At 44.7% G+C, this 27,276-nt stretch overlaps 1 protein-coding gene across 1 annotated transcript in view; it reads right to left on the minus strand.

Annotated features, from left to right (window-relative positions):
* The window catches only part of MRPS5 (mitochondrial ribosomal protein S5), a 62,337-nt gene that overhangs the window by 12,152 nt on the left and 22,909 nt on the right, over positions 1–27,276 (minus strand). The window contains exons 4-7 of the mRNA XM_084829089.1: positions 26,405–26,638; positions 21,943–21,977; positions 3,387–3,477; positions 315–361 (exon numbers count right to left, since the gene is read on the minus strand). Coding sequence (XP_084685215.1) covers positions 315–361; positions 3,387–3,477; positions 21,943–21,977; positions 26,405–26,638 — 407 coding nt within the window. The remainder of the gene's footprint in view (positions 1–314; positions 362–3,386; positions 3,478–21,942; positions 21,978–26,404; positions 26,639–27,276) is intronic.

Below are 27,276 nucleotides of genomic sequence, written 5' to 3' on the forward strand. Positions count from 1 at the left end.
GAACTGGAACATCAGGTTTGAACTGAAGGAAAATGTGGTGTTTCAGGCCAAGAACTCCCAAGAGAGAGTAGAAGGCAATTATGATTTTGAAAATAAAACACTATATTTAGCTGAAACATCTGAGCACTAGATGAATTGACTGGCAATCTACAATTCTTTTCACAAAGCCTTTTTTTAAAAAAGGGGGGGCTTAAAAGGAAAAAATGTTCTCACACAAAGAGAGAACCACAAAACTGTACATTTTATGTATCAAAATCAGGTAAGGACTCCCAGACTAATTACAATAGATTATGTTTACTTTTCAGACTACATACTTTTCTTAATGCAATCATCCTGTCAGATGCTTTCCCCAACGCAAAACCTGATGGATGCAAGCAGATCAGTTAGTACACAAAGGCCACAAATGGAAACTTGCAAACCTGGCAAAAAAGGAGCCCTCCTTATATCTCCGTGTCTCCGCTCACCTACACCATTTGCAAGTGTAGTACTGAGGTGTTCTTCCATATTCAGCTTGGTTTCCGCCAATGTTGCTACTGCTGTCAAAACTGCAGATGTACCCAAAGGAAGTAGAAGGCACATGTGAAATTCCTGTACCTCTCCCTTCTCTCCATGGAAAGACTTGCCAGTTTTCCACAAAAGGAAGGATCACTAAATGTGCTCCTTTATTAATCCAAAGACCACTTTCTGTTCAACAAAAGTCTAAATGGCACAAGGTCTTGTTTTCATCTAACAGAGTGCAGTCGGCAACCACAGAGTAATTAAAGGCAAAGAAACCTATATTAGAACATACCCTGAGATTTCAGCTCATGGTGTTGGCTTTCTGGCTGTGTTCTAATCTCAGCAATGGTATTAGATTTTTACGCTGAAGAAAAATAAATTGGTGTCTGATGCAGAGTCTAGGAAGTTGTGTTACATTCCAGCTGCAAGAGATGTGCCTTTCCTTGCTAACTTAAAAGTATTTCCAAGTAAATTGCTGACAGTGAAGAAAAAGCCACCTTATCAGCAAACGTTTCAAACAGGGCTAGTCAAACTTTGCGTGTCACAAAAGCCAAAGTGTCCTTTCGAGTCAGAGGACAAGAATCAGTCTTGCACGTAGGGGCAAATGCATCTCTCTTTGCTGCTTCCTTGGTCTTTCCCAGCTTTAGGCAATGCTGTGTTCCTCTTTCTATTTCCGTCCTTGTAGAGAACCTCCCTCTTCTATCCCTTGGGTAATGGACATCTAAAATAACTTGAACTCGAAATATGGAAGGCAAGAGACCAGATGACACACTCAGCTGCTATGGCCCGTACAGACCGAAACCAGGCAACAGTAAGCACAAAGGACTAAGACCAGATGGAGACACAACTAAAGGAATCAAACATGCAGTTGGGATGGAAGCTCAAGAATTCCTGGAAAAAAAGGAGTATTCCTGGAAAAACAAGCACAGAGCATACTTAAGAACAAGTAACCAGATCAGTTACTCCTTAACAGTGTCATCCGGTCTGATACAGTCACAATGAGAGCTGTCAAAGGGTCCCTTTTTATCCCCTTTCAGTGCATCCTTATGTAAGAAGTGGGGATTTTAATAGAGTGCAATTACGTGGACGTGGTGCAAAATGCCCCAGTGTCTTCTTACCCAGCACCTCCACCACCCTTGCTGTGAGCTGAAGTCAGCTGTGAGGCAAGCCCATTCAACAGGCACAAAGGCATCATTCAGCTGGTGCAGGGCGGCAGCATCAGTGCAGGCCCTGGGTGAATCTCCACCTTCCCTCCAGAAGCCTGTCTTCAGTGGTGAGGGGGCCATGGCAGCACAGACGCTTAACGCTGTGGGCTCCCACTCAAGTGCACCTGCCACACTACTGCAACACATCCACTCATTGAGAACCTCAGTATGGGGTCTTGGGAACCAGATCAGACACACCAGCCATTTGGCCCACGCTCCTGCTTTACAGCACCTTGCACACAGTAATAGCCACCTGACTGCCCTCTTTCTAGGCCAGCCTTCCCCAACCTGGGGGCCTCCAGGTGAGTTGGACTACAACGCCCAGCCTCCCCCAGCCAGCCAACTCACCTGGAGGGCCCCACGTTGGGGAAGGCTGTTCTTGATGGCTATTTTAAAAATATGGAACATGTGCATATTCAACACTGTTAAAAATGGCTAACGTCAGACAATAAACCCATAGAAATTACTTTAAAAACTTGCACACCTACATATGCATTGCAACATTAAAAAACACAGGGCCTGATCCAGTCAACATTAGCAGCCCCTCCGTGACTGTTCTGCACATGCTGCACATGCTTTGCATGTGGATGTTCCCTGCCTCCAACTCCCTTTCCCCATCATCAGCCCTTCCATGTGTGGAAAGCTGGGCTAACAGGACTGGTGCACATGCCCTAATGGCTTGCAGAAGGGTCGAAAACTGGACTGGGACCACGCTGGCTAGAATAAGAGATCAGCAGAGGCTAGGGAAGCCTCTGGAGGGGACAGGGCCTACCAAATAACAACACAGCATTTACATCTCCAGTGTTCAAAGCATTTAACAGAGAGTGGCTGGGTTTGCACCTAATAAGAAGTCACTATGGGGGAATTTCCCCATGGGTTTTTTCGTTGCTGTGGTGGCTGCCATTTTGAATATTCAAGCTGTTTGTCGTTATGTACGAACCTGGTGAGGGTGGGTTGTTGGGGTGCTTGACAAGCCACCAGCAACCCTAAAACAGCCCATGGGTTTGCACGTAACAACAAGCTACGATGTGCCCCCGCCGGGGCCTGAATATTCAAAAAGGCGATGAAAAGCCCCGGGGGCTTCCCCCATAGTGGCTTCTCGTTACATGCGAACCCACCCGCTGTCTTAGTAAGCCTTACAGCAATGTAGGTCAACACTATTACCCCCATATTGCAAACAAAGTTCTGTGACGCTACAGCAGGTCTTTGGTATTAAGGTGAGAAATCTGTGTCCAGCTGCTCCCTAAGAATACGTAGAATCACAGCAATTTAGAGTTGGAAGGAATCTTAGAGGTAATCTAGTCCAGGGCCAAACGGAGATCTCCAGATGTTTTGGACTTCAGCTCCCAGCATTCCTGACCCCTGGCAATGCTGGTAGGGGGTTCTGGGAGTTGAAATCAAACTCATCTGGAGATCTACCTTCTGCTCACCCCTTATCTACTTCAGCCCCCTGCTCAAAATGTAGGAATCTTGAAACTGCTGCATCCCTCACAGTTGGCTGTCCAGCCTCTGTTTAAATACCTCCAAGCAAAGGAAAGGTCACCATGTCCCACAGCAGTCTTTTTCACCGTTAAACAGTTCTTATCATTTGGACGTTTCTCTGAATGTTTCACCCAGACCTGCTTCCTTGCAATCTTCACCCTCTGGTTCTAACTCCTACCCCCCCGGAGCAAATTCACTTACCAGCAGTCCCTTTTCCATTCCCAACAACCACCAGGGCACTAACAGATCTTTTTCTTCCTTCCTTTGCTGTCATGTTAAACACACTTTTCAACTGAAAGAGAAAACAATAGGAAAACTAAGAGTCATTGCTACTTTTTTGTTGTTTTTAAGAAAAGGACAGAAAGTGCCATTTCATTAGACTAAATTTGAACTTTTTGTGAGAAGAATGTTCTGACTGATTTGAAAAATGGCAGCATCCATATTCACAATTTTTCAGTTCTCTCAGCCTAGAAAAGTTGTTGGAAGGGGTTTTTTGGTGTGTGTGTGTGTGTGGGGGGGGGAACACAGTAAATGTTTGGGGGCAAATGTTTGGGAGACCCCTACAGTGTTTTCTTAGAGTGGAATGGAGATCTATTTAGCCTTGTATGCATTGTATTTTATTCTGCATCAGGCTTTGTCCTCTCTCCTGATTGGGTTAAAGATACTGGATTAGTTTGGTTTATTTCTATAGAATTATGTGGGCACTTTAGTTATACTGAGATTAACTGATATTGATACTATGTATTGACATATCTGCTCTATGTTGATGTTTGTAATTGTTCATATTATGTGTTGCATTGCTTTCTGTTAATAATGAATGAAGAAGGTTTTACTAAAGGGGTTTCTTCATTTTATACAAATAGGCCTTTCCCCAGTCTCCTCTTCCCTGCCTCCTCCTCCTCCCTCCATCCTACCCTGAAATACAGTTATTACTAGGTCCAATCATAAAAGTCAACAATAAACTATATAATTCATACATGGCGAGTGTCATGAAAAAATCAGTTGCCCCCTCTTAATGACCCCTTTCCCCTCCAACGTTCAGTCAGTCTTGGATACCCAGAAAGGGAAAGAAGGTGAACATACAAAAAGAGATGGGGAATTGTGGATTACTAAATAATTAGAATGCATGTATCACAGCCATCTTGCCCTTACTTGTACTCAAGCATTTACCCATATGAACAGAGTTTCTTTAAGCACAACCTAGAGCAGCGGGGCAGAACCTCAGGTCTGGGGTCCAAATATGGCCCACCCTCAGGCTGAAAGTGGTTCTACATCCCTGATCCAGAGTGTATCTAATCCATATATAACTCCGGAAACTTGCCTCATGCACCTTTGAATTAATCTGGGTGCCCCAATCTGACAAAGGCCAAATGTTCCAAGGGGCTGCTCCAGCATCTCCACCACCCATTTCTCATGCTGTGGTTTAGGTTTGCTTCTCTAGTGGTGCACAATTACGCATTTTGCAACTATAAATGCCCACAAAAGCCATGCCTTTTGGTTGGGTGGAATGCAGGGATGGGAGAATGAGCAATGTTCGAGATCGCCACAATTCTCCAAATGTTGTCTCGTTGCTCAACTCATGCCCAGTTCCTTTTTGGGGTTGCGATCATGGCTCGGTCTGTGCAAATGTGCAAATCAAGCAGCAATCGAACATGAAATCTGTGCAAATTTCCCCAACTTTCCCCCCTTAGACTAAAGCAGAGCTTTCAGTCAGCAGGGGGAAATTTGCCCAAAAACTAACTGGGGAAGTTGCACAAATTGAACAAGAGCATGTGTCTGACAATCTGCAAACATTTTTGACAGATTTCGGTGCTCGGGGCATTGAACAGGGCACGCTCGCATATTTTGCGAGCAAAAATGAAATACTCGTATATACCTAGTGGAAAGTTTCAACTTGTGGACCCCCTTCAAATGAGAAGGACTTATATTCACTCGACAAATGATTTCTTCCTCCAAAGTGATAGTGACTTGGCAGTGTTAAGTGGGCTTCTGGGGATTCGCACCTCCAATAGTGCACAAAAAGAGGTTGGGGTCCAATATGACCTCAGGATAAGTTTTTGCTGGATAAGACAAAGGTCTTAAATTAAGCATAGATCTTTATTGTGGCTAAGGCCATATGCTACAGAATAGGTGTGACATTCACTTTTAGTTCTGTTTCCCATTGTAGTCTGCTTGCATCCAAGTTTGGAAGTCCTCTTTCAAGTTAGTAAATATAAGAAAATGTAATTTGGACAAGCCACCTAACGACAAAAAGCTCGGTGTGTCACAGGCTCCCAAGACATTGCTGTTGTTCATCTGATATATTACAAGCCACTTGGAACACAGTCTTGTGGAATAGTAGCATAAAAATAAACTAATGAATGAATAAATGAATTAAGATCTCTGGGGCTCTACCACTGCTTCTCTGTGCACTCACCTCCCATACTGCCTCTATGTCCACATACTCCTTGTTCACAGAGACAAACAGATTGATTTCCATATGAGTTGCAGAATTCACCTTTTCTTGTTTCAGTATTATATGGGTAGAGAAATCTTCTGGTTTTTTTAGGCACCCACAAGTAAGGGCAATCAGGCAGGCATTGTCTTTGATTTCTAAGATTAATTCAGTGCCTAGTCACAGAACCTTGCTGATTAAGACATGTGCTTGTTAAGTACATATTTTACTGCAAGCAATCTTCTTCGTATAAAGTACTTTAAAATGTTATTTTAACAAAGATGTAGTTTTACAGTTCCATATGTATTTTTTGACTGCACTGCAAAATTTGGAGAACTGTGAATTTTGAGGGATAACTGAGTTTTGGTTCACATCGTGGTTTGAAAGGGCAAAATTAGATATACCCCTACCAAGATGTGGTGGCAAAGTCGCTCCAAAGCGTCAGTGCTATCACCATGACTTCCTCAAGCATGTTGTTAGCAGGATGGCAATATGATAACATCCCCAAGAATATGACCAATTTTCTTCAAAGTGGGCAATTCTCTTCTGTTCCCCTCCACCTTGCCCTATTTTTGTATGCCTGAAATGCCACTGTTGACTGCTGAAAGGAAGGGCTTGAATGTGGAGGAATAAGAAAGGGGCAGAAGCTGAGCCATGTGTCCCCACTGAAGTGCCCACTTCACACAGGGTTGGCTCCAGGTTTTGGGGGGGGGCACTGGCAGAATGCCCTGTGGTGGGCTCCCAGCTTACCTGGCTTTCCCAGTAGCAGGAGGAAGTGAGTGAAACTGCCTAAGATGCCCCCAACACAGCACTATCCTGGGGCACTGTGAGAAATTAATTTCATTTAAATTTAATTTAAGTTTAAATTGTCACCCACCACTGCCAGGTAAGCCTACAGCTGCTGGCTGAAGGTGCCAGGAGCTGACAGCGGGCCTGGCTTCACATGAATAAACTCCTTGCTTCAGACCGTGGTATCTCAGATAGGAAGGCTGAAAAAAAACCCAGGGAGCTGTTCCCAAATCATGCGGATGGCAATGGGTCTTTCTGCAAGATCACCACTACAAGTGTGCCCGCTGTCACAAATAGTTCAGCTGACTTCCCTGGAGGCGACATGTTTCTGTTATGGGAATCTTCCCAAGGCTCGATGCACCACAGTCTCTTTCACATGCATCCACATGCAATCCAATTCTACTGTAAGCTGCCTTGAGACTTTTTTTTTCTTTAAAGAAATGCTGGCTTGGCAATGCTGGGAGCTGCAGCGCAACATATCTGGAGATAATTTGTTTCTTTTAAAATGTTTTAATTGTTTTATATTGTGTTTTGTTCTTTTATCTGTTGTTCACCGCTCCAAAATCCTTGCTGTGGAGTGGTATATAAATATTGTAAACAAACAAACAAAGAAATAATGTCTTGAGGCTTTTAAAAATGTCTCTCTCATCTGTTTTCAAATGCAAGGCAAGCCCCACTTCATCCAGACCTGAATGCCATGTTCTTCTATGGCAGAAATCATAATCCATCACCAGCAATGCCCAATTGCTAAGACCAAAGTCTATCCATAGGAACAGAAAGAAATATGTACATTTCTGAATCAATCAGATTAAATAGGTGTATTTCCAGATTGAATTAAACTGGTCAAACTTCCAGTTTCATACTGCAGCAACCATATCCATAAGTCCCCCCTACTCCCCCACCGCAAGTGTTCTATAATGCTCTGTTTCTAGGATTCTGTGTTGCTTAGCAGGCACCAAAACATTGCACAATCCCTAAATGTATGTAAGGATATAAAATAGGTTATATTTGCATTTTTAAAAAAAGAAGGGAGGGAGCCTTTTAAAAGAAAAGATCAACATGAGGGAGGATTTCAGCAGAAATTATCAGCTAACCTTTACCAGTGGAGTCCACTGTAAAATCACTGTTGTTTCAAACAGCAGCACAGCTGAGTCAACAAATACTGTACTACTGCAGAGAATGAATTCAGTTTTCTCTGATAAGCTATCTGTACAACCTAGATCCATGAGAAGTCTGGCTTTTATTACTCCTAAAGCTTTTTCCCTTTATTTGCCAGAGTTCACTAGTAGGTATCCAAAGTTCATATGCTGATTTATGGGAGGAAAACAGTCCCCGAAGACCAGAAAAGGTGCTCTTTAAAAACTACTCCTTGCCTTCTACAAACACGCACTTGGGTCAGTGCAAAAACATAATGCTCTCAAATGTTTTAACCATGGCTAAGGCCGCAACCCTATACACATGTATCTGGGAGTGAGCCCCATTGAACTCAATGGGACTTCTGAGTAGACTTCCACAGGACTGCACTTGTAAGACACTGGGAGGAGTCCACAGCATCATGTGGTCCACAGCACAAATCTCCCCCCACCTTAACCTCAGTTTAGAGTTACATCAGTGTTAACCATGGCTAATGCTCACCCAGCTTTCTCACTTAAATCAGGATCTGAAGGTTAAGAGGACTGGCTACTATTAACCATAGTTAAGGCAGATGAGGAATAATTCATGCTATAGAGGAGGTTAGGAGCACCTGATTGCATGCCTGCTTTTGATCATGGGTTAAGCACTGCGTTTGTAGCAAGCAGAGAGAAGCAAGCCCCTGCCCCCCCCCCCCCCGAATGCCAAGGTGATGGGACTGGTAGGGAATGGAGGCTTCCTTCTCCTTTTTCCAGAAGGTGGCAACCACAGTATATGGAAACAAGACAGTCGAGGAGAGCCGATCCAAGAAAAAAACAAAACTACCCATGTCAGCTGTTTCTGTGTGGCTCTGAAGGGAAATGTGCCCAGTCACCCATCGCAATCAGAGCTATAACATCTCTCTTAAAACTCTGTAAAATCCTTTCAAGCTTGATAATGTGCACTGGCAGCCATGGACTGTTACTGCATCAAGTGTCCTGACATCAAACAATGTGTTTTTTCCTCACCCACTGGGCACAGACAGTTATTTCCTCTCTCGCGCTCTCATTCTGGAGTAAGAAAAAGCAGCTAACATGCATAATTGCCTTGCAAAGCAATACAGAATTTACAAATTTTACTTTATAATTCAGTGCTACCCATTTTAAACCCATACTTGAGAATGCAGGCAGCTCGATCCTAAATCTATTTACTCAGAAGTAAGACGCTCAGTACTTGGCAAATCAGTTTAAGGTTGTGGCCCTGAGGACAGAGGGGAAACAGCTTGAAATACAGAGCTAAGGAAATGGTATCTTACTTAGGCACAGAGTGTGCAGCAGACCCTAGCGGAGGCATGCAGCTTACATTTAAGGGGAAAAGAGCAAATCTCAAGGCATGTTTGTGGATAAGATTGAAACCATGCAGGGGAGATCTGCAGGGCGCTCTCATGTTCAGGGGAGGAACTTCTTGTGTGACCTCTGCGTGTCACATCGGCTTCCTGTCAGTTTCTCCATAACATATACATATATTGGTGCTCACCACTTACTTGTATCTTCTCTTCATTCATGCCATCATGCTGCTCTTGGACAAATATTTAAAACAATTAAAGGGCCAAAACTGACACGACGAGAAGAGAGCCATGATCAGATCTCTTGCTTTGTTTTTCACAAGGTAAAAGCGGGGGGGGGGGGGGAGAGGAGAGAAGGCATTTAACCACTTCCCCCAATTTAAATTACTCTCCCAGCCGTTATCAGTCCCATGGGAACTGCACAGGCAAGTAGTAGTTTGGAAGTGAGTGTGACTGAAATCAGGAGAATAGGATGGGTGGGGAAGGGCTGTTTTAACTTGTACAAGTTAAAACAGCCTTGTAATTTAACTCCCCCCCCCCCAGTTACTAGCCTGCAAACATTTTTACTTGCCTCCTTTTTACTCTGAAGAGGGGCTGGTGGCGGATGAACAGGGCAGAGTGCTCTGCCCCTCCATTGCCAGCCCCCCCTATGAGTAACAAGCAAGCTGTTTTGCAGGCTAGAATTGCAGAGCGGAGCGGGAGGCAGCCAGCATGGGCCAGGATCCAAGTAGGCCACTGCACAAGCAGGGGCCACCACCAGTTCCGTTCTGCAAGCAGTGCCCACCATTTGGGCAACAGGGATTTAGTGCTTCTTCTAAGCACTGGAAATGAGCAGAAACATTCATTTCTGGAATGGGGTAGGTTGGCCGAGCTCGTAGAAGGGAGCTCCACCGATCTGACCCAACCCACAAACGAGTGCTTCTACTCATTTTGGGGCTTCCTAAAGGAAGCGCTAAATCCCTGTTGCACAAGCGGTGGGTGCTGCTTGCGGAACGGACTCAGCAGCAGATGCCGCTTGCAGAATGGACTCAGCGGAATGGAATCAGTGTTTGCTAAGCGGCCTGCTCGGATGCAGTCCTTGGGGTGCCCCCAGCCTCCTCTGGCAGCCCTTTCAGTTTCTATACTAGACATTCTGGAGGCAAAGCCCTGCTCGGTGCGTCCACCACAGAAACTAAGCCGGTTGACAACACAGCCACGGACTGCTCCAGCCCATGGCTTTCTGCGCTAGCTCCGGAGGAGGCAACGTTCCTTCCTACACGACCAGTAAAGAAATGCGGCAGGCTGGCGGCAGAGGTGCGGTTCACTCTGTCCCTTGCCACCAGCCCACTGTGTTTCTTCGGTAGACCTGCAAGAGGTTGGGAACACAGTGGGCTGCTGAAGTGGGGATGAAATTTTCTGAGCTTCCATCAACAACCCACTGGTTTCTAAGTTGGGTGAAGGCGGCTTCCTCTCCCTCCTGCCCTGTGTAGAAACATAGTGGGCTGCTGAGGGAAAGGCCAAGCGGTCCATCCCTCCTCCACATGCAGCACAGACTCAGTGAGCTGCTGGAGAAGGGGCTGAGCACTCTGTCTCTTTTCTGGCAGCACACTCAGTCACGTGGGTGAAATTCTTAGTCACCTATGGTGACCAGGTGAGTAGTTAAAAACAAAGGTAGGTTAAAATCCCTCCCACCAACTCTAGTGGCACAGCCTCAGTCCAATTTGGGCTGCTTTTACATCACCACAATCATCTTCATCAATAATAATAATAATAACAACAACAACAACAACGACAACAACAACAATAAAAGAACAAACACTGGATATCCAGACACAGGTCTCCCAAGATCATGTCTGGTTTGGCCTTTAATAACTCAAATCCTGAATTCAGAACCATATATTTTGTATTTTGTCCCTGTGCATTGTGAATTCTTTTCCCCATAGTTCTGCATGCAGAAGTGTACTTGAAATTCCTGTTCAAATACCTGTGTTGATATCTCTCACCGCTTATGCCTACCTACAGAAACGTGGGCCAATACTGATGCACTCCTTCGCCATCAGATGAGCTCCACAGATTGCACACATGGGATCTCTTCCTCTGATGGAAGGAGCTTCCTCTGGAGGAACAGAATCTTTGGCTACAACCTCTTGGTTGCAGTCAAGTCCCTTTGAAAGCCATGGGACTTAAACTTAGTTGCAACTTGTTCCATAGAACTCACTCATGACTGGTACTTTTGCAGTAGATTTTGTGTAGGAGTATGTTTACACACTACCACCAACCAAGCCAATAGGGATGTACATGTCTCACAAAGCAGTTAAGATTTTCTACATCATGACTGCTGTAGGTGTGTAAATTATGATTTAAATGGGGGGGGGGATTACATGTGCACTAGTTACATCAAAACTGCCCTACAGTCTGTCAATAAAAGGAAAAACAAACTATTTCCTTTCTGGATTACTTTCCTTTGGCAAGAGCAATAGCAGCAAAAACAGATACAAAACATATTAATACTGACACTTCATACTGACACTTAATCACACTGCACCTGCCAACCAAAAAGGAAAGAGATAGAAATTATTTCATTTCTACTTTGACAGGGCAAACTGTAAATTAGGAAGACACTGCAGGCTATGCTATTTTGCATTATGGATTTGTTTGGCTCCAATCCCCAAAACACAACTCCCAAAGCCAATGGCACAGAATGCTAGCTGGCAACTCATCTTTAACTGAGGCTATGTTTTGACCTGAGCTTCGCAATATGTGCGAATGTGGCTGAAGGCAAGGTGGTTAAGTGATACAACATGTTAGAGGACTGGGGAGGTACTCAGCACAGAGATGCCCTTTTCGCCATCGTTCCCAATCTCCTGTAACATAGAATTCTGCCCTTAAAATGTTGCCACCAGCCGTGACCCTCCAAGAATGCAGTGGAATCAAAGAAAAAGGGCTCTCCCACACTGGAGGTATTCAAGACGAGGCTGAACAGCCATCTGTCGGGGATGCTCTGACTTGGATTCCTGCACTGAGCAGGGGGTTGGACTCGATGGCCTTGTAGGCCCCTTCCAACCCTACTATTCTATGATTCTATGAAAATGCATGCAGAAACGTACAAGATGCTCAGTATAAATGAACTTTCATTAAAGAGAAGACCTGCAATCTCAAAACAAGGCTACAAGAGTGGAAGTGCCATGTTCCATGTTTTTATGGAACATCAGAGGAACCTTGAGTGCTACGGAATGTTCGCTTCATGTTTCCCATTGGTGAAAGGACAGTCATTTAATAATAAAGCACACACCGCATCTTTAGGAAACACCCTTCATTTGCCTTTGAACAAAATCCTGAGGGACTTGTTACAAGGTGTCATACCGCACTGGTTTCCTTACTATTCATTAAGTCTTGTTCTCTCATTCGGCTGGTGTTTAAATAGCTAGCTCTCCAATTTTGCACACCTCCATTATACACCGCTTTTATGGCACAAGCATGGGGGTCAGAACAACATCTCTAGGAAAGACATATTTTAGGGACTCAAGGGCAGACCAAGTCCTCTTTGCCACAGACTATCTGTACATAAAGAAAAGTCTGATGGAAGAATTAGTATAGCTATTAAAAAATACAAGAGCCCTACACACAGTTATTAATACCTTGTTGCATCAGCAAGACATGTTAATCAGTGTTTACAGAAGGAGAGCATTAGGATTCATTGTTCATAAAACACTAGTAGTGCTGCTTTGGCATCTATGTTCACAAAGGGGTTTTCCTTCTACAGTATAATTAATTTTCAGGGAAATGCTTATTAGCGTAGGTCAAAATTCAAGCACTCTTATGCGACCCTTTTCCTTGCTAACTGAAATGAAAACAAAAATACACATACACACTCACATTCAGCCACCCCCTCCATTAACTAGACCAGCCTTCCCCAGCCTGTTGCCCTCCAGGTGTGCTAGACTACAATTCCCAGCAACCCGACAGCAAGGCCAATGATGGGAATTGTAGTCCAACACATCTGGGGGGCACCAGGTTGGGGAAGGCTGAACTAGACTAGAATAATAGGTATTTCAGAAGCCTATCACATACATCACAAGGATTCCTAATTATTTGCTACAGCTTGTAGCTAGCTTCTTGTTAGTAATAAGGCATTTGAAAAAAAATTTGCTCTTCAATACTGTAAAAAGCCAAGGAAAATCACCTGCCTCCTGCTGCTCTTAAGAGCCCTGCACTTATTTCAGTCTAATGAAAGTACCATAAAGCACCATATCCAGGGGGCACAGTGCAGTACAATACAGCCGTCTTTATTGCTTAATATAATCTAATAGCTTCTTCATTGAGAAAAAGTAAACTTAAAAGCTCAGTTCCGAGCTGTGCGTGAAGATGAAGCAAGCACTCTCACGGGTACACTTTACGACTCGTTAAGAGCTGAAAAATAACAGTTACTTGTGTAATTTGTCACAAGGTTTTCCTATCAAAACCATATTCATCTCCCACTGATGGAAGCTCGGCAAAAAGAAATGTGTGTATGTTGCTCCATATTGTCCTTCAAGTTTCTGCTTAGGGTATGCCTACACTATAAGTCTAATCAAGTTTCAAACTGGTTTAACTGCAATGGCTCCCAATCCAGATAATCTGGGGATTGTAGTTCTATGAAGGATCTGGGCATTTCTTAACACAACATTCTCACAATCCTCCTCACACTACAATTTGCTTGGTTCTTAGGAGGATGCAATGGTGGTTAAACCAGTATCAAACTGCTTGAAATGTGTAACATAGATGTGTCCTCTTGATCTGAACTGAAACCCCCTTAAGGATATTCTGACAAGGTATGCTTGGCTAGTCTCTTTCCCAATAGTTTATGTATTTAAAACATGTTTGCCCTCAGAAAATGCATACAAGTAGCTGTGCAATCCAAATTTACAAAACAATGAAGACATTGTGATGTAACCCTCCCTCAGGTCTGTCTGCCTCCGCTTTGGATCAACTGTACCTACCCGCTGTTCCACAAACTTCAGCCCCTAAGTTCCCCAGGTAAAAGAGACACGCAGTATGCCAGCATTTACCCTACCGGGAGAAGTACCCAGGAAATAGGAACAGTATCAATTCTGCACAAAGATGAACAAGACGTGGAATTTTATAATTTAAAAACAAATTGAAGTTTATTTAATACAAGATATGGTATATAATCAATCAGTCAGTTCTCGGTCTTACCCTGCCTAATCTATCCCTTCTAAAACCTACACACAAACCCCACTAACTAGACATTGCTTTATCAAACCCTAAAACCCTATCTCTACCTCCAAATGTGGCCAGCCAACCGTCTGCTCCTGCCTCTTATAAACTCAGTCTCCTCACACACACAAGCCCCTCCCACCTTTCACTCAATCCCCAACACTCTATTAACCCTCTTTGCCTGGGTTATATAAAACAATATAAGCACATACAGCACTGTAACAGGCATATGCTACAACATCATAAACCCAAAACGGGTCGGCAGAGGAGACAGTGGGAGAAGGAAGAGGACTTAACATTATCCCCCCACCTCTGTGGAAACTTCACTGTTTTCCCACCCTTGGACCAGTAGCTGAACAGATGCTTCGATTCCTAGAAACACCGACAGTATAGATTATTTTGGGACCATTCTGGAGGAGCACAGCGTTTCACAGTAGTTGTCCTGGGACTGGCCAGCGGAAGAGAAGCACTCTCTGGCTTCTGCCATCAGCCAGGTGACACAGGGCCACAGGGAGGAGGCCACAGCTGCACCGCCAGCTTCCCAGGAATAGGTCGAGGGTGAGGCCAACCGGGCCCATCTGTTGCACAGCGCAGGAGCAGTTGCAGGGAAATTGCTTCCCCCTCCCTGCCACAAAGAACACTCGGCTCCAACTGACAGTTGCCCTGGGACTGCAGAAGAAAGGGGAGGAAATGCGCTGGCCCCATCCATTGGCCAAAGGACGAAGAGCCACCAATGGCTATTCGGGCAAGGACACTGGCAAGGCGAGATCAGCCTGGCCTGAAGTGCATTTCAATGCCAACTTACAGCTCACCACCTTGTACTGGCCTTGAAAAACTGATCCCCCTCCTCTTCCTTTTCCTTCCACTCCCCTTCCCTTGTGTGCCTTGTCTTTTTAGTGTGTAAGTCTGATGGCTGCACTTCTCTCTGTCTCTGTCTGTCTCTCCCTCCCCCTCCCTCCCTCCTTCCCCCCGCCCCCCCCCCTCCTGATTGCTGTGAGCCACTTTGGGAGATAATAATTCTCTGAAAATCTGGATAAAAATACAGTAAATCATCAACGTCATCATCAAAGAATGGTAGACTGCTGAGAGTGTGCGAGTGATAAAGATAGCAGGGAAAAAGCAAATGGCCCTAACATTGTCCCCCTGTCCTCCCATGGGGGCTATGCCTGATTCACCAAGAATGGCAGCTGCACAGACACTTCGAAAGAAAAGGGAGAACAGAGCCTGTATTTCCCTCCAGGCCCATTTCGGATGAGCACAGAATTACCCAGCAGGCATAAGAGTGTGGCAGATTACTTGCGGTCCCTTTAGCCAAAACCAGGGCTGGGTGAGAACAAGAAGGGTAGTTTCCCTAATTAGCTTACTTATTGACAGTGGGTTGGATGCAGTTTTTGTCATAGCCTGTCTAGTCTAAGCATGACTTAGGTCTGGATCCAACCCTATGTGTCGCGATCATTAATTGCTTTTCAGCTTCTGCATATCTGACTTGCTGCTTGCAAGGACTGCTACTCAAGCAAACTGCTGCTTGCTCAGTAATGAGAATCCTTGCTAGAACTCCAACGTGGCACAACTAGAGATGCATGAGAAATTTGCTCTGTTGAGGATTTATTTTTCTTTCTTTTTAAAATGGGTTTATCCTAGCCCCACCTCCCGGAACCCTGGAGGATAAGGCTATCAATGGCTGCTACTCATGACAGCTATCTATTACCTCCAGTATCAGAGGCAGTATGCTTCTGAATACCAGTTGCTGGGGAACACAAGCAGGTGAGTGCTATTGTACTGATGTCCTGCTTGTCAGCTTTCCACAGGCATCTGGTTGGCCACAGCGCAAACAGAATGCTGGACTAGACGGGTCTTTGGTCTGATCTAGCAGGGCTCTTCTTCTGTTCTGAAGAATGGTCTCTCAATCACAATGAGAATGACTCCTTGCTGAGAAGAAGCAAAATGGCCAGTGGGAAAGTGGTGCTACTGCAATGGCAGCACCACCACCATGGGAACACTTGGCACTGAACAGGACTGAAACTGCTAAATATTCACACAGTCTATTTTGCTGGAGAACATTTCTGCCTTGCCAAAATTGCTAGCTTCTGCTCAAAAATCAGAACTGGAAAATATTCAGTGCCTCTCTAAATAAAGCCTTGGAATTTTCCCCTTGATTAAAACAACACAGATATTAAAAACACACTGGTGGCCTATTTGCTACCGAGCCACGTACAAGGTTATGTTATTGCCATACAAAGCCCTAAACAACCTGGGACCAGGATACCTAGCAGACCCCCTTCCCTTATGCATACCCAGGCAACCTTTTAAGATCAGCAGAGGAGGCCTTGCTGGTCATTCCAAAATGAAAGGGATGTCGCTGTGAAATACCCAGATGGCGGGCCTTCTCTGTAGTGGCACCCACCCTCAGGAAAACCCTCCCCTGTGCAGTTCAGGAGGCAGAAAACGTGACATCTCCCCCCCTCCCCCCGAAAACACACTTGTTCACTCAGGCTTTCCCTGGGCTGTAAGTAAATGAGTTATGCTGCTCCATTTTACTGCTCCTTGATTTTTTACAGTAGTTGGATGTATTTTTAATGCTGCGTTTTTAATATTGTATTTTAATATCGTGAACGTCTGAGAGATCTCCATAGGAACACAGGAAGTTGCTTTGTACAGAATCAGACCACTGGACCATGTAGCCCAGTACTGCTGAAACTGACCGGCAGCAACGGCTCTCCAGGGTTTCAGGCAGGAGTTTTTCCAGCCCTACCTGGAGATCCCAGGGACTGAACCCTCCGCATGCAAAGCAGGTGCTATACCACTCAGATTGGTAGAATATTTGGAACAAAGCAAAAACGCAATAATATAAAAAGCAACATGAATACATGTGCCTAGAACTATGCATTGCTGCAAGCAGCTGTTCACTCACATTGTATTTGGGAATCTGTCACTTTCCATTATTAACCACTCTTTATTGCTTGGAGTGAAACATGCAGTCATCTTAAAACTAAAGCATCACTTATACTTAATTTCTTATGTTGGAAAATAAAATCCAAGTTGCGGCAAAACATGTGATTCTCTACACTTACGCACTTTCAAACAAAATTAAGTTTCACTGTCCATCACAGCTAATTAGGTCTCAAAGTAAAATTCCAAGTGGCTTCGTTAACATAGGTCTGCAATAAACCATGTTTGGCTAATGGCCTTGAGCAGCCTGGTCAGCATAGCACTGCTTCGCTGTGAGCTTCTTGGTATTCTAAAACCTTTGGGAAGCGGTGTGGGTGGGGTAGGGAGGAAATATAACAGCTTGCTTAGTGGTGTCTGGCATTAAGGACTAAACATGACGTTGTTAGCCATGGTTTCCTGAAGCCCCCACCAATGCAAAAGCAGCTTCTTTAAAACTCTGCTCCCGCTCTTGGGCTGGGGACATGCTCACCCAGTGGGTCCCAAATCAGGAGCTGAAGCACTTTGTGGGATCAGCTCTTCAGTCACTCTCCCAACGATCCCAGCTTTCATCTCTTAACATCTTCTAGGCCTTATGACAGTGGTCCCCAACTTCTGGCCCAGGAGCCACATGTAGTCCCTTAAGGCCTTAACTGTGGCCCCTGAGTGCCCTGACCCCCCTACTGCTGTTGACGCCTCCCCCCGCATTTCCTGTTAATGGAACCATTGTCACCTGCGATATAGATTGCTCTTTCCAGCGAAGAAAGAGCAATCTGTATGAGGATCTCTAGGGGAGTGAGCAATCTGCACCAGGATTGTTGGGGTGGGACATTGAAAGAAAGCTCTCCACTCCCTCTCCCAGAGATCTGCATACAGACTGCTCTTTTCCTATCACTTCTACCAGTCAGGAAAGAGCAATCTGCACGAGGACTGCTGGGATGTGTGTGTGAGCATACACACGCGCATGAATGCGCATGTGAGTACAGCTCTTGAACCCCAAGCCAGCATCACACGTGGCTCTTGGGGCTAAAAAAGTTGGGCACCCTCGCCTTAGGATCATCAAGAGAGTCTTGAAAGATAGAAGCATAGTTCACTATGGCCTGTGCCTCTTCTCTGTTCGCAGTCCAAATATCTAGCTTCCTCAAGTTATACTTCTGCTGATGCACAGTGTCTGCAGCTGCCTATTTTTTGTGTGCATGCATGTGCTGCGCTGCTGTGTATGTGGCTTGCACACAGCTCAGTGGTAGAGCACGTGCTTTGCATTCAGAAGGCCCTAGGTTTAATCCTTGGCCTCTCTGATTACATGCTACTGGACTAGACGGCCAGTCATCTGACTCAATAGAAGAGAGCTCCATTTGCTTGTATAGATTCAACTCAAGGGCACACAGGAGCATTTGATTTAGCCTTGCAGCATGTAACAATTTCCAGATAAACGTGCTGGTAGGCAATGGTAGGGCTCGATAATGTAAAGACTGCGTTACATTAAAGGCTATTTGCCGTATGAGAGAAGGCTGAGAAAGTGTTAAATTCATACTGCAAGCAGAAAGCAATGCAACAGTTAAGGCACAATCCTGTGCATGTTTAGACAGAAAAAAAGGCCTACAACTCCCTGGGGCATGCTGGGAGTTGTAGGCCTTTTTTTTCTGTCTAAACATGTGCAGGGTTGGGCCCTAAGAGTATTTTCTCTCTGCCCTTCCAGTTGTCATAAGACAAACTCCCATATCTAGGTTGTTCCTTGCCTCTCACCATCCCACTGGATTGAGGCTCCAGAGGGGCAAGCTATTCGCTCTAGTATGCACTGAGCTGGCCTTCAAAAGCATGTCTGAGGCAGTGGAATTATTGCATTCACTCATAACGCTCAGCCAGGATTCCTGGCTTATCCTGGGCTTACTGAGAACAAGCAGCATGCTGGTGTATGCCGTCGATTCTCTCTTTGTGCCTGTGTGCTCCACGTCACCCATACACTCCAGGCTCTTTCCCTCTCATTGCCCTGAGACAACAGCTTGGAATGAAAGAAAGAAGGGAAATAGCTGTGCAAGAGCAAGGAGGTGATTTCCCTCCTCTTGCCCTTGTGCTTCTTAAGAACATAAGGAGAGCTGTGGTGGATCAGACCATAGTCCTATCCAGCCCAGCATTCTGTTTGCATGGCCAGTTGGATGTCTATGAGATGTTCTCAAGCGGGACATCAGTGCAACACCAGGCTTCCACTTGTGTCCCCTGGAAGCTAGTATACTGCCTCTGATACTGGAGGATATATACAGCCATCAGGACTAGTAGCCATTGATAGCCTTATCTTCCATGAATGTCTAATCCCCCTTTAAAGCCATCCAAACTGGTAACCATCACTACATCTTGTGGCCACGAATTTCATAGTTTAATGATGCGCTTTGTGAAGTACTTATTTATTTGTTACATTTCTGTCCTGCTTTTCTTCCAAGGAGCCCAAGGTGGCGTACATGATCCTCCTCCTCTCCATTTTATCCTCAAAACAACCTATGAGGTAGGTTAGGCTGAGAATCAATGACTGGCCCAAAGTCACCCAGTGAACCTCATGGCAGAGTGGGGACTAGAACCCAGGTCTCCCGATTCGCAATCCAACACTCTAACTTCTACACTACACTCTCTTCTTTTATCTGTCCTAAACCTCCCACCATTCAGCTTCACTGGATGACTTCAAGTTCTAGTATTATAAAAAGGGGAGAAAAACTTTTCCCTATCTACTTTGTCCACACCATGCCTTATTTTGTAGTCCTCTATCATGTTCCCCCTGACTTGTTTTTTTTGTAAACTAAAAAGCCCCGAATGTTGTATCTTTTCCTCACAGGGGAGTTGCTCCAACCCCTTTATCTTTTTGGTTGCCCTTTTCTGAACCTGTTCCAGCTTCCATCTCTTATCTGTGTTGCTCCTGGCTGTCAGACAAACAGTCAGGGTGATGAGGGTGCTGACGACAGACTGGAGGTCAGTCAGATTCTGTCTATCAGCTGGCAGCCCTAACATGAACCATGTTAAAATATTCCCTGTTAGTTGCAGAACAGAAACCTCAATTAAGATGTTAAGTCCTCTTTAGCACCCAGCTTTAACATTCATTGCAATTCCTGCATCTGTCTTTCTCAGAAACAGGTAAAAGTGCCATTGAAAAACAACCAGTGCTGTTTTAAAATTCAAATTTTAGCCCACATGGAATTGTAATTTAGTTTGTTGCTAAGCACATTCAATGCGTATCTCTACCTTCTCCCAGTAACAATAAACCAAAACCGACATCCAAGTGGAAATGCTCTAACATTGGATTCAGCAATTTTCAGACTTCAATACACAGTTAACTGTGTACAGCGTGCAAATTTGGGTTGCTCTGGGTGGAGGCGAGAAAAAAAAGTCTTAACGTACATTTCAGAGAAACAACTAAAAAGAAAGCAGATGCAGAAAGGCTGGAAAATATTTTAGGAAATCTCAAACCTGATCTGTAAGTACGCCTAACACTAAATAAAGAGATGCTGGTAACAGAAACACTTCACACCTTATATTTTTAGGTGTACACCTACAAAGTTTGCAAACATGTACATCATACAACCGCCCAGAGAACTTCGGCTATTGGGCGGTATAGAAATGAAATAAATACATACATACATACAGGAGTTGGAACCAGCTCTGCAGCTTCCTACTGATCACATGCATATTTCATATGTTTACTTGTACATCTGGAGTAAACATATGAAATGCCCCATATTTATATTTTGTCATCCAAAGCAGAGGGACAAACAGGGCAAGCAATCGTTCACTTAGATGTTTAATTGTTGAAAGTTCTAAAATTGTATTAGACCAGCATTTATTGAAGTGTAAGGTGGGTCCCATAGAGATGTGCAAGGCATCAGCAAGGGAAATGCTAACAATTCTGCACGTGTGATTTGTAATAAGCCTATAAAACCAGCCTTCCCCAGCCTGGTGCCCTCCAGATGTATCAGACTGCAACTGCCATAATCCCCAGCCAGCAAGCCAATTGGCATGCTGACTGATGGGAATTGCAGTCTGACATATCTGGAGGCCACTGAGGTTGTGTAAGGCTGCTATAGATAATCAGAGCTCTGGACTCTCCCAAGATCAGGGACAGCTGGAAAGGGAAGAGTGGTATTGCCACTTCCACATGGCTGATTGATGCTTGAAGGTTAGAAGAGGAGCTCAGCACCCTCACAAATCTGCCAGACAGTGGCCTCCTTCCAAGTACAATTCTGCATTCTGACAGAGAATGATGTGAAGGGGGTGTGAGCTATAGGTATCTAGATGATGAATATAGGAGCAAAGTAAGAAAAAAGAGAGGAGGGCAAAAGAGAGAGCAGTAAGTAAGGTGCTTTGTCAAACCCAAAACAGAGATCACATGCATGTGTCCACTGGAAGAGAGCTGTCCCATCTAATATATCTACACAAGAAAAAGCCAAAAAGAAAGGTGGAATGGGAGGGGCCTATTAAGATAAAAAACCCCAACGTGCTTATTGTTTTGTCCAAGAGCTGGGAGACAAAGTTGTTTTATTTAGAAACATAGCTTCATGACTGGGGAAGAAGAATGTAGAAGAAATGAAAAAGCATTTGCAAAAAGTCTCTCTCTCCCCCACCCCCTCTTTTAACAGTCCATGCCTCTTGATAATGGAACAGAAGTATTCCTCTCCCTTTCTCTCTCTCAAAACGCTCTCCTTAAATTATAACCAAGTGTTGCTTTTCAACATCAACCACAGCTTCTTTTGAGTCTAATGCTGTGGCGCAGCAGGGGGTGGAGAGTGAAAAGAGCAGCACTTTTTACTGGACAGTTGGAATACAACACTATTTCAGAATCCCCTTGGCCTCCCTAGTTCCCATTTCTACAGAGCTGTTATCAAAGGAAAATAAGAAGACTAGAAGTGGAGTATTTCCTTTTATATTTAAAAACATACATCCTTGGAGATTTTTTCTTTTTCTTTTGCAACACTTACCTCAATCACTCTGGAGTCGAAATCGTCATATGTTTCTGTTGGTTAAAGAGATGAGTGTCAGTGATGTACATTTGTACAGGTACATTTGTACACTGCTTTCCAAAAGCTGCACCAAACCTTACCTTACTTAGGCCTGTTTTAATTGTGATCAAGCCTCATGGAGTGCACATACCCAAGCAGATGTTCTAAGGAGCTGTTTGCTCTTTTAAACGGTCACTTGCCTTGGGTCACTTGCATCCATCAGCACACCAATGACCTGTGTCACAGGTGAATATGCTACTGGTGTTCTAACATGGCACATGTAAGAGCCAACCCAAGCAGCAAAAAAATAAGACGGTGGTCATATGGAACACCCACACCAAAGGGCTGATTTCAATTCTGGAGAAGCTCTTAGGGGCTGCATTCCAGTGGTGCGTGGGATGGCAGGCAAAGGGGGCAGGTCCAAAAATACAAAAAAATCAGCATATTGTAGCTTAAAGCTCTTACTGCCACTAGCTATGCCTTGGGAGAGGCAAACGTTTTAAAATGGGGGAAAGCTGCACAAAAGCCAGGAAACCACTGAACGACTGATGGTTGGGGGGAAGAGATGGGGCCAGGGAAGGGGCGTGGCCATTGGGGGGGTACCCTGGAGGGCTGGTTTGGGAAGCCAGGATGGCCCCACCCCTAACTAACACAGATAGGGGCCTCTCCCAATCTTCTATTTCCAGCCTTAAAGCAATATCAGTGAAAAAGAGAGGCCTCTGCCCCTAACATTTATAATTTGAATTTCAACGGAGGTGGCAGCAGAGAACAGGAAGAAGGGAACAATGGGAGAGGCAAGTGCAACAAAGAAGGGAGGCAGATTTTGAAACTCAAATGGAAGAGTGGAGAGAGGGACCAGATCCAAATGTTACTTCTTTTGGCCCTTTTCATTTCTAGAAAGTCTGAAATATATTTAAATGGGCATGCCATGTTATGAAGCAGATGATGTGCAGATGATGACATTGTGGGCTGAATTTTGAGCTGCCCTACACGCATCGCTGGCCAAAGGAAGGTTGTAAGCTGGCTGAGCAATCATGCATAGATCAGAGAGTGTTTTAACATTAAGAGGAGCAGCCTGGGTATAAATGGCTCACCAATACCATACCAACACCACAATAGGGTCTTATTTCATTAATGAATATCTTGGACGACAAACTATCAAACAGTTTGCAGTGATTCAAAGCAAGCAAGCAAGCAAGCAAACAAACAAACAAACAAACAGAAGCAAGACTTATTTGGTGCATGTGCCTCTACAATTACTGGGGGAATGGGGAAAAACACCCGCCCCAGCCACTTCAAATCGGTCATAATAGCCATCTTGTGCTGAATTTCAATTTAAAAGGCTGCCAGGTAAAAAAATCTATGTAATCAGTCAACTGCAACCATTGCAGCGTGTCTCAAGAGTTAAAGAAATAACACTGAACTAAAATACTTCAGACAGCATTTAATATTTAGCCATGCCATCACTGCACTGCAAAAATTACTAGGATGCAGTTAGGCTGAAATTCTATCCAGACTGTCGGCAGCCTCTGAGCTTGGAGGCTGCGGAGTATCTAATGCAGGGTGGGAGGAGAGTCTGTGCTCCAACTGCCCTGCATTTCTGCTAGAAGGGAGATTTTGTCCGTCTAGCAGCAGCGCCTCCGAAGGTTAGGGAAGGAGACTGGGCGGCCATAGGAAACAGTGTAATGCAACCGTGTTGTCTCCTCCCCTCCCCCAGGAACGCCCCTCTTTCCCTGTCTCTGTGCTCCGTTTTCCGAGTGCGGAGAGGAAGATGTCACGGTTCTCTCCGCACCAGCTACGAAGGGGATGGGGAGAGGGTGGGGAGCACAGTTTCCTGGCTCTGAGCTCTGTCTCCAAGCTTGGAGCCAGGGAACCAAATTATTCTATGCTGCCCCAGATGCTGTCTGATGGCCATAGGATTGCTCTCTTAACTGGGGTGGAGTTATTATTGTTATTATTATTAGTTGAAATTGTATCCTGCCTTTCCACCACATGGTACTTCAGGCAGTTAACAGCCTTAATATAAATATAATAAAATTATGTATGTATTTAATTTCTATCCCGCCTTTCTGCCAAAAATGGTGCTCAACGTGGCTAATAATATAAAGATTTAAATGAAAACGTAATTAAAATGTAACATAAAAACAGATCCAGTGAAACACAATTAAAAATACAAAAGTAGACAGCACCCAACTTAACACCTCCTTCAGCAACAGAGCAGCTTACATGACAAAGGCCTGTCTGGATAACAACATCTTTGCCTGCTGGCAGAAGGACAGCAGAGAAGGAGCCCCCCTGCCCCCAGGAGGGAGTACTACAGCCTGGGAGTGGCTACCAAGAAGGCCCTCTCTTGCGTCCCCACACTTCCAGTTAAAAGCAGATGCTGGACTAGGAAAGACCAGTGCTTGAGACCCTGGTGATATCCATATTGCTCAACTACATCTCCCATCATTCCTGAGCACTAGCCAAGCTGGCTGGGGCATGCCGAGAGTTGTAGCTCAAAACGTCTGGAGGGCACCAGGCTGGGGAAGGCTGCCCCAGGGAGTCACTGCCAGCCAGAGCAGATGCACTGGGCTAAACAGATCGATGGGCTGAGTCAATGGAAAGCCTCCTGTGTCTGTTTAGATTGATTATTAGATTTTCTCTCTGTTCTTTGTTTTATCTGTATTTTTAAATTATCTGTTGCAAACTGGTTTGAGCAACACCAAAAAAGTGATATATCATTCACCTTTAATATACGAAATATATGTCCAATTGACAGTTCACAAGAGAATAATTATAAGGTTGCACATTATTAAAAAATGCAATATTCCAATAAGTAATAAACTCCTTCATTCAATAAAATTGTCGTTCTTTTGATCCTGTGTAATGTGTAAGCTTAGATTACCTAAATTTGAGAGTATCAGTCAGCCAAAGATGGAGAATTAACAGATTTTCAAACAGCTATTTTGCAAGTGGTAGGAGCCATCAATAAACAATTAATTAAGTCTAGATCTTGATCAAAAGCTTTTCGATAACAAAACACCATCTTTGGTGTTCAGGGCAACACGTATCCCAGCCTCCCCCAACCTGGTACCCTCCAGATGTTTTGGACTACAACTCCCATCAGCCCAGCCAGTATGGCCAATGGTCAGGAATGATGGGTGTCATAGCTGAAAACATCTGAAGGGCACCAGGTTTGGGAAGGCTGACGTATCCTGCTATATTTATAAGCTTCTCCAAAAAAAGTGTTATTGGACATGACCAAAACATATGTCACAAATCTGCAGATAGATACTAACAACCCAACAAAACCCTAGTGTGCCTTTACTGGCCATGCTGGCTGGGGATTATGGGAGTTGCTGTCCAACACATCTGGAGGGCACCAGGTTGGGGAAGGGTGGTCTAGCATGTTATCAATATTATTTATTTATTATTGATTACATTTATACCCCGCCTTTTTTCCTCTTGCAAGGAACCCAAGGCTGCTTACATTATCCTCCTCCCTCTCCATTTTATCCTCACAACAACAACCCTGTGAGGTGGGTTGGGCTGAGAGTCTGTGACTGGCCCAAAGTCACCCAGTGAGTTTCCATGGCCGAGTGGGGACTAGAACCCGGATCTCCCAGCTCCTAGTCCAACACTCTTGCCACTACACCACACTGGCTCTCCACAGAAATTCCACAGAAACTTCCACAGAAACTAGCCTTCTCCCAACCTTCTGCTCTGCAGATGTGTTGAACTACAACTCCCATAATTCCACTGTCGCCTCGCTGTGGGATTATGGGAGTTGTAGTCCAATGGCTCTGGAGGGCACCAGGCTGGAGAAGGCTGATCTAAATTGTAACTTAGGGCACACTCCTATCGGGATAGGCGGCTGCCTCCAAATGTGGAGGTGACCACCTATCCAATGCAGGGCAGGAGAAGCGCGGAGGGGATCATCCCCTCTATGCTTCAGCTGCCCTGCATTTACAGCTAGACAGCCGATTTTGGTTATCTAGCCATGGGACCTCAGAGCGCAGGAAGCAGCAGCCAGATGACATATAGGATGTGTCGTACTGGCATTTCCGACTTCTCTGCCCTGACACGCCCCCAGGAATGCCCCATTTTTGCCACTTTGCGCTCCTTTTCCAAGTGCAGGGCCACTCCACGCTGCCTATGAAGCAGTGTGGGAAGAAGTGGAGGTCGGTTCTCAGGGACTAGCGGCCACAGGATTGCGCCCTTAGAGAAACTTTGTCTTAAGACAATATTTAACAAGGCTTTTATCATTGTTTTTCCAAAGCCAGCCCATCATTTTGTGATATCCATTCTCCTAAATCAGCCTTCCATTTATGTATATAGCTTGGTGTTAGCAGCATATAAATATTTTAATAAAATGAATTCATTCATTCATTAATATAGCAACTGAATATGAAGCTTCTTTCCTCCATTAAACTAGTTTCTCCCTCCCTAATTATCTTACCTCCATTGGGGCCTGGATCAGGGGGCCCTATGCTGACACCCCCCCAGGAGCCTCCGGTCCATCCTCTCTCCCTCTTCACTTTTATTTTTCTTTTCTTGTCCCATTCTTCCCGCTGGCGGATTCTTTCAGCCATCAGCTTCTCCTGCTCTTCTTTGTCTCTTTGAGTAATTGTCCCAGTCATTCCCGATTTCATCACTGGGGCATTGAGGCCAGGCCAAAGGAAACCAGAATGTCCTAAGGGGATCAGAACACAAGAATACCTATCACGTGGCATACCTCCAGGTTACAGGTCTAACAGTGAAATGGGCAGAAACCATAAAATGAACATTCTGATGTTCAAAGCCAACAGCTTTCCAGAAAGGAGCTCCCCCTTCTTCACTGTTAAACTACAATTAAGCAAAAGAGCATGCACAAAGTTCATTCATTTCATTAACTGCATTTCTATACCGCCCCAGAGCCAAAACTCTCTAGTTATAAAGAATGATTTAGCCGACGTTAAGGTCCTATTTTGGGACTGAGAGACAGGATACCATTTTTAAAAAATCCAAGTTTATATAATTTATCTCCTGCCCTTTGCCACAAGCAGCTTCCATGCGACTTACAGTACTAGTAACAATAATAAAAATACAGTATGACACAGCAGCAAAACCACAAAATAAAAAGCAGAGCTGGGAGATAAAACAGCAGCTTAAATCTATTCAAAGGATCTCATAAACCATACCAAAGCATGGGAGAAAACTATTTAACGTCCAACACATCTGGAGGGCATCAGACTGGGGAATTCCACTCTCAAGTATCCAAGACAAAGAATCCAGGATGGGGCTACATAAATGAGAGAGACCTGGGTTCCAATTGCTGCACACCCATGACGC

This window comes from Heloderma suspectum, chromosome 1 (assembly GCF_057233095.1).
Source record: "Heloderma suspectum isolate Gila_16-S chromosome 1, 16-S_ref, whole genome shotgun sequence".
Lineage (NCBI taxonomy): Eukaryota > Metazoa > Chordata > Lepidosauria > Squamata > Helodermatidae > Heloderma > Heloderma suspectum.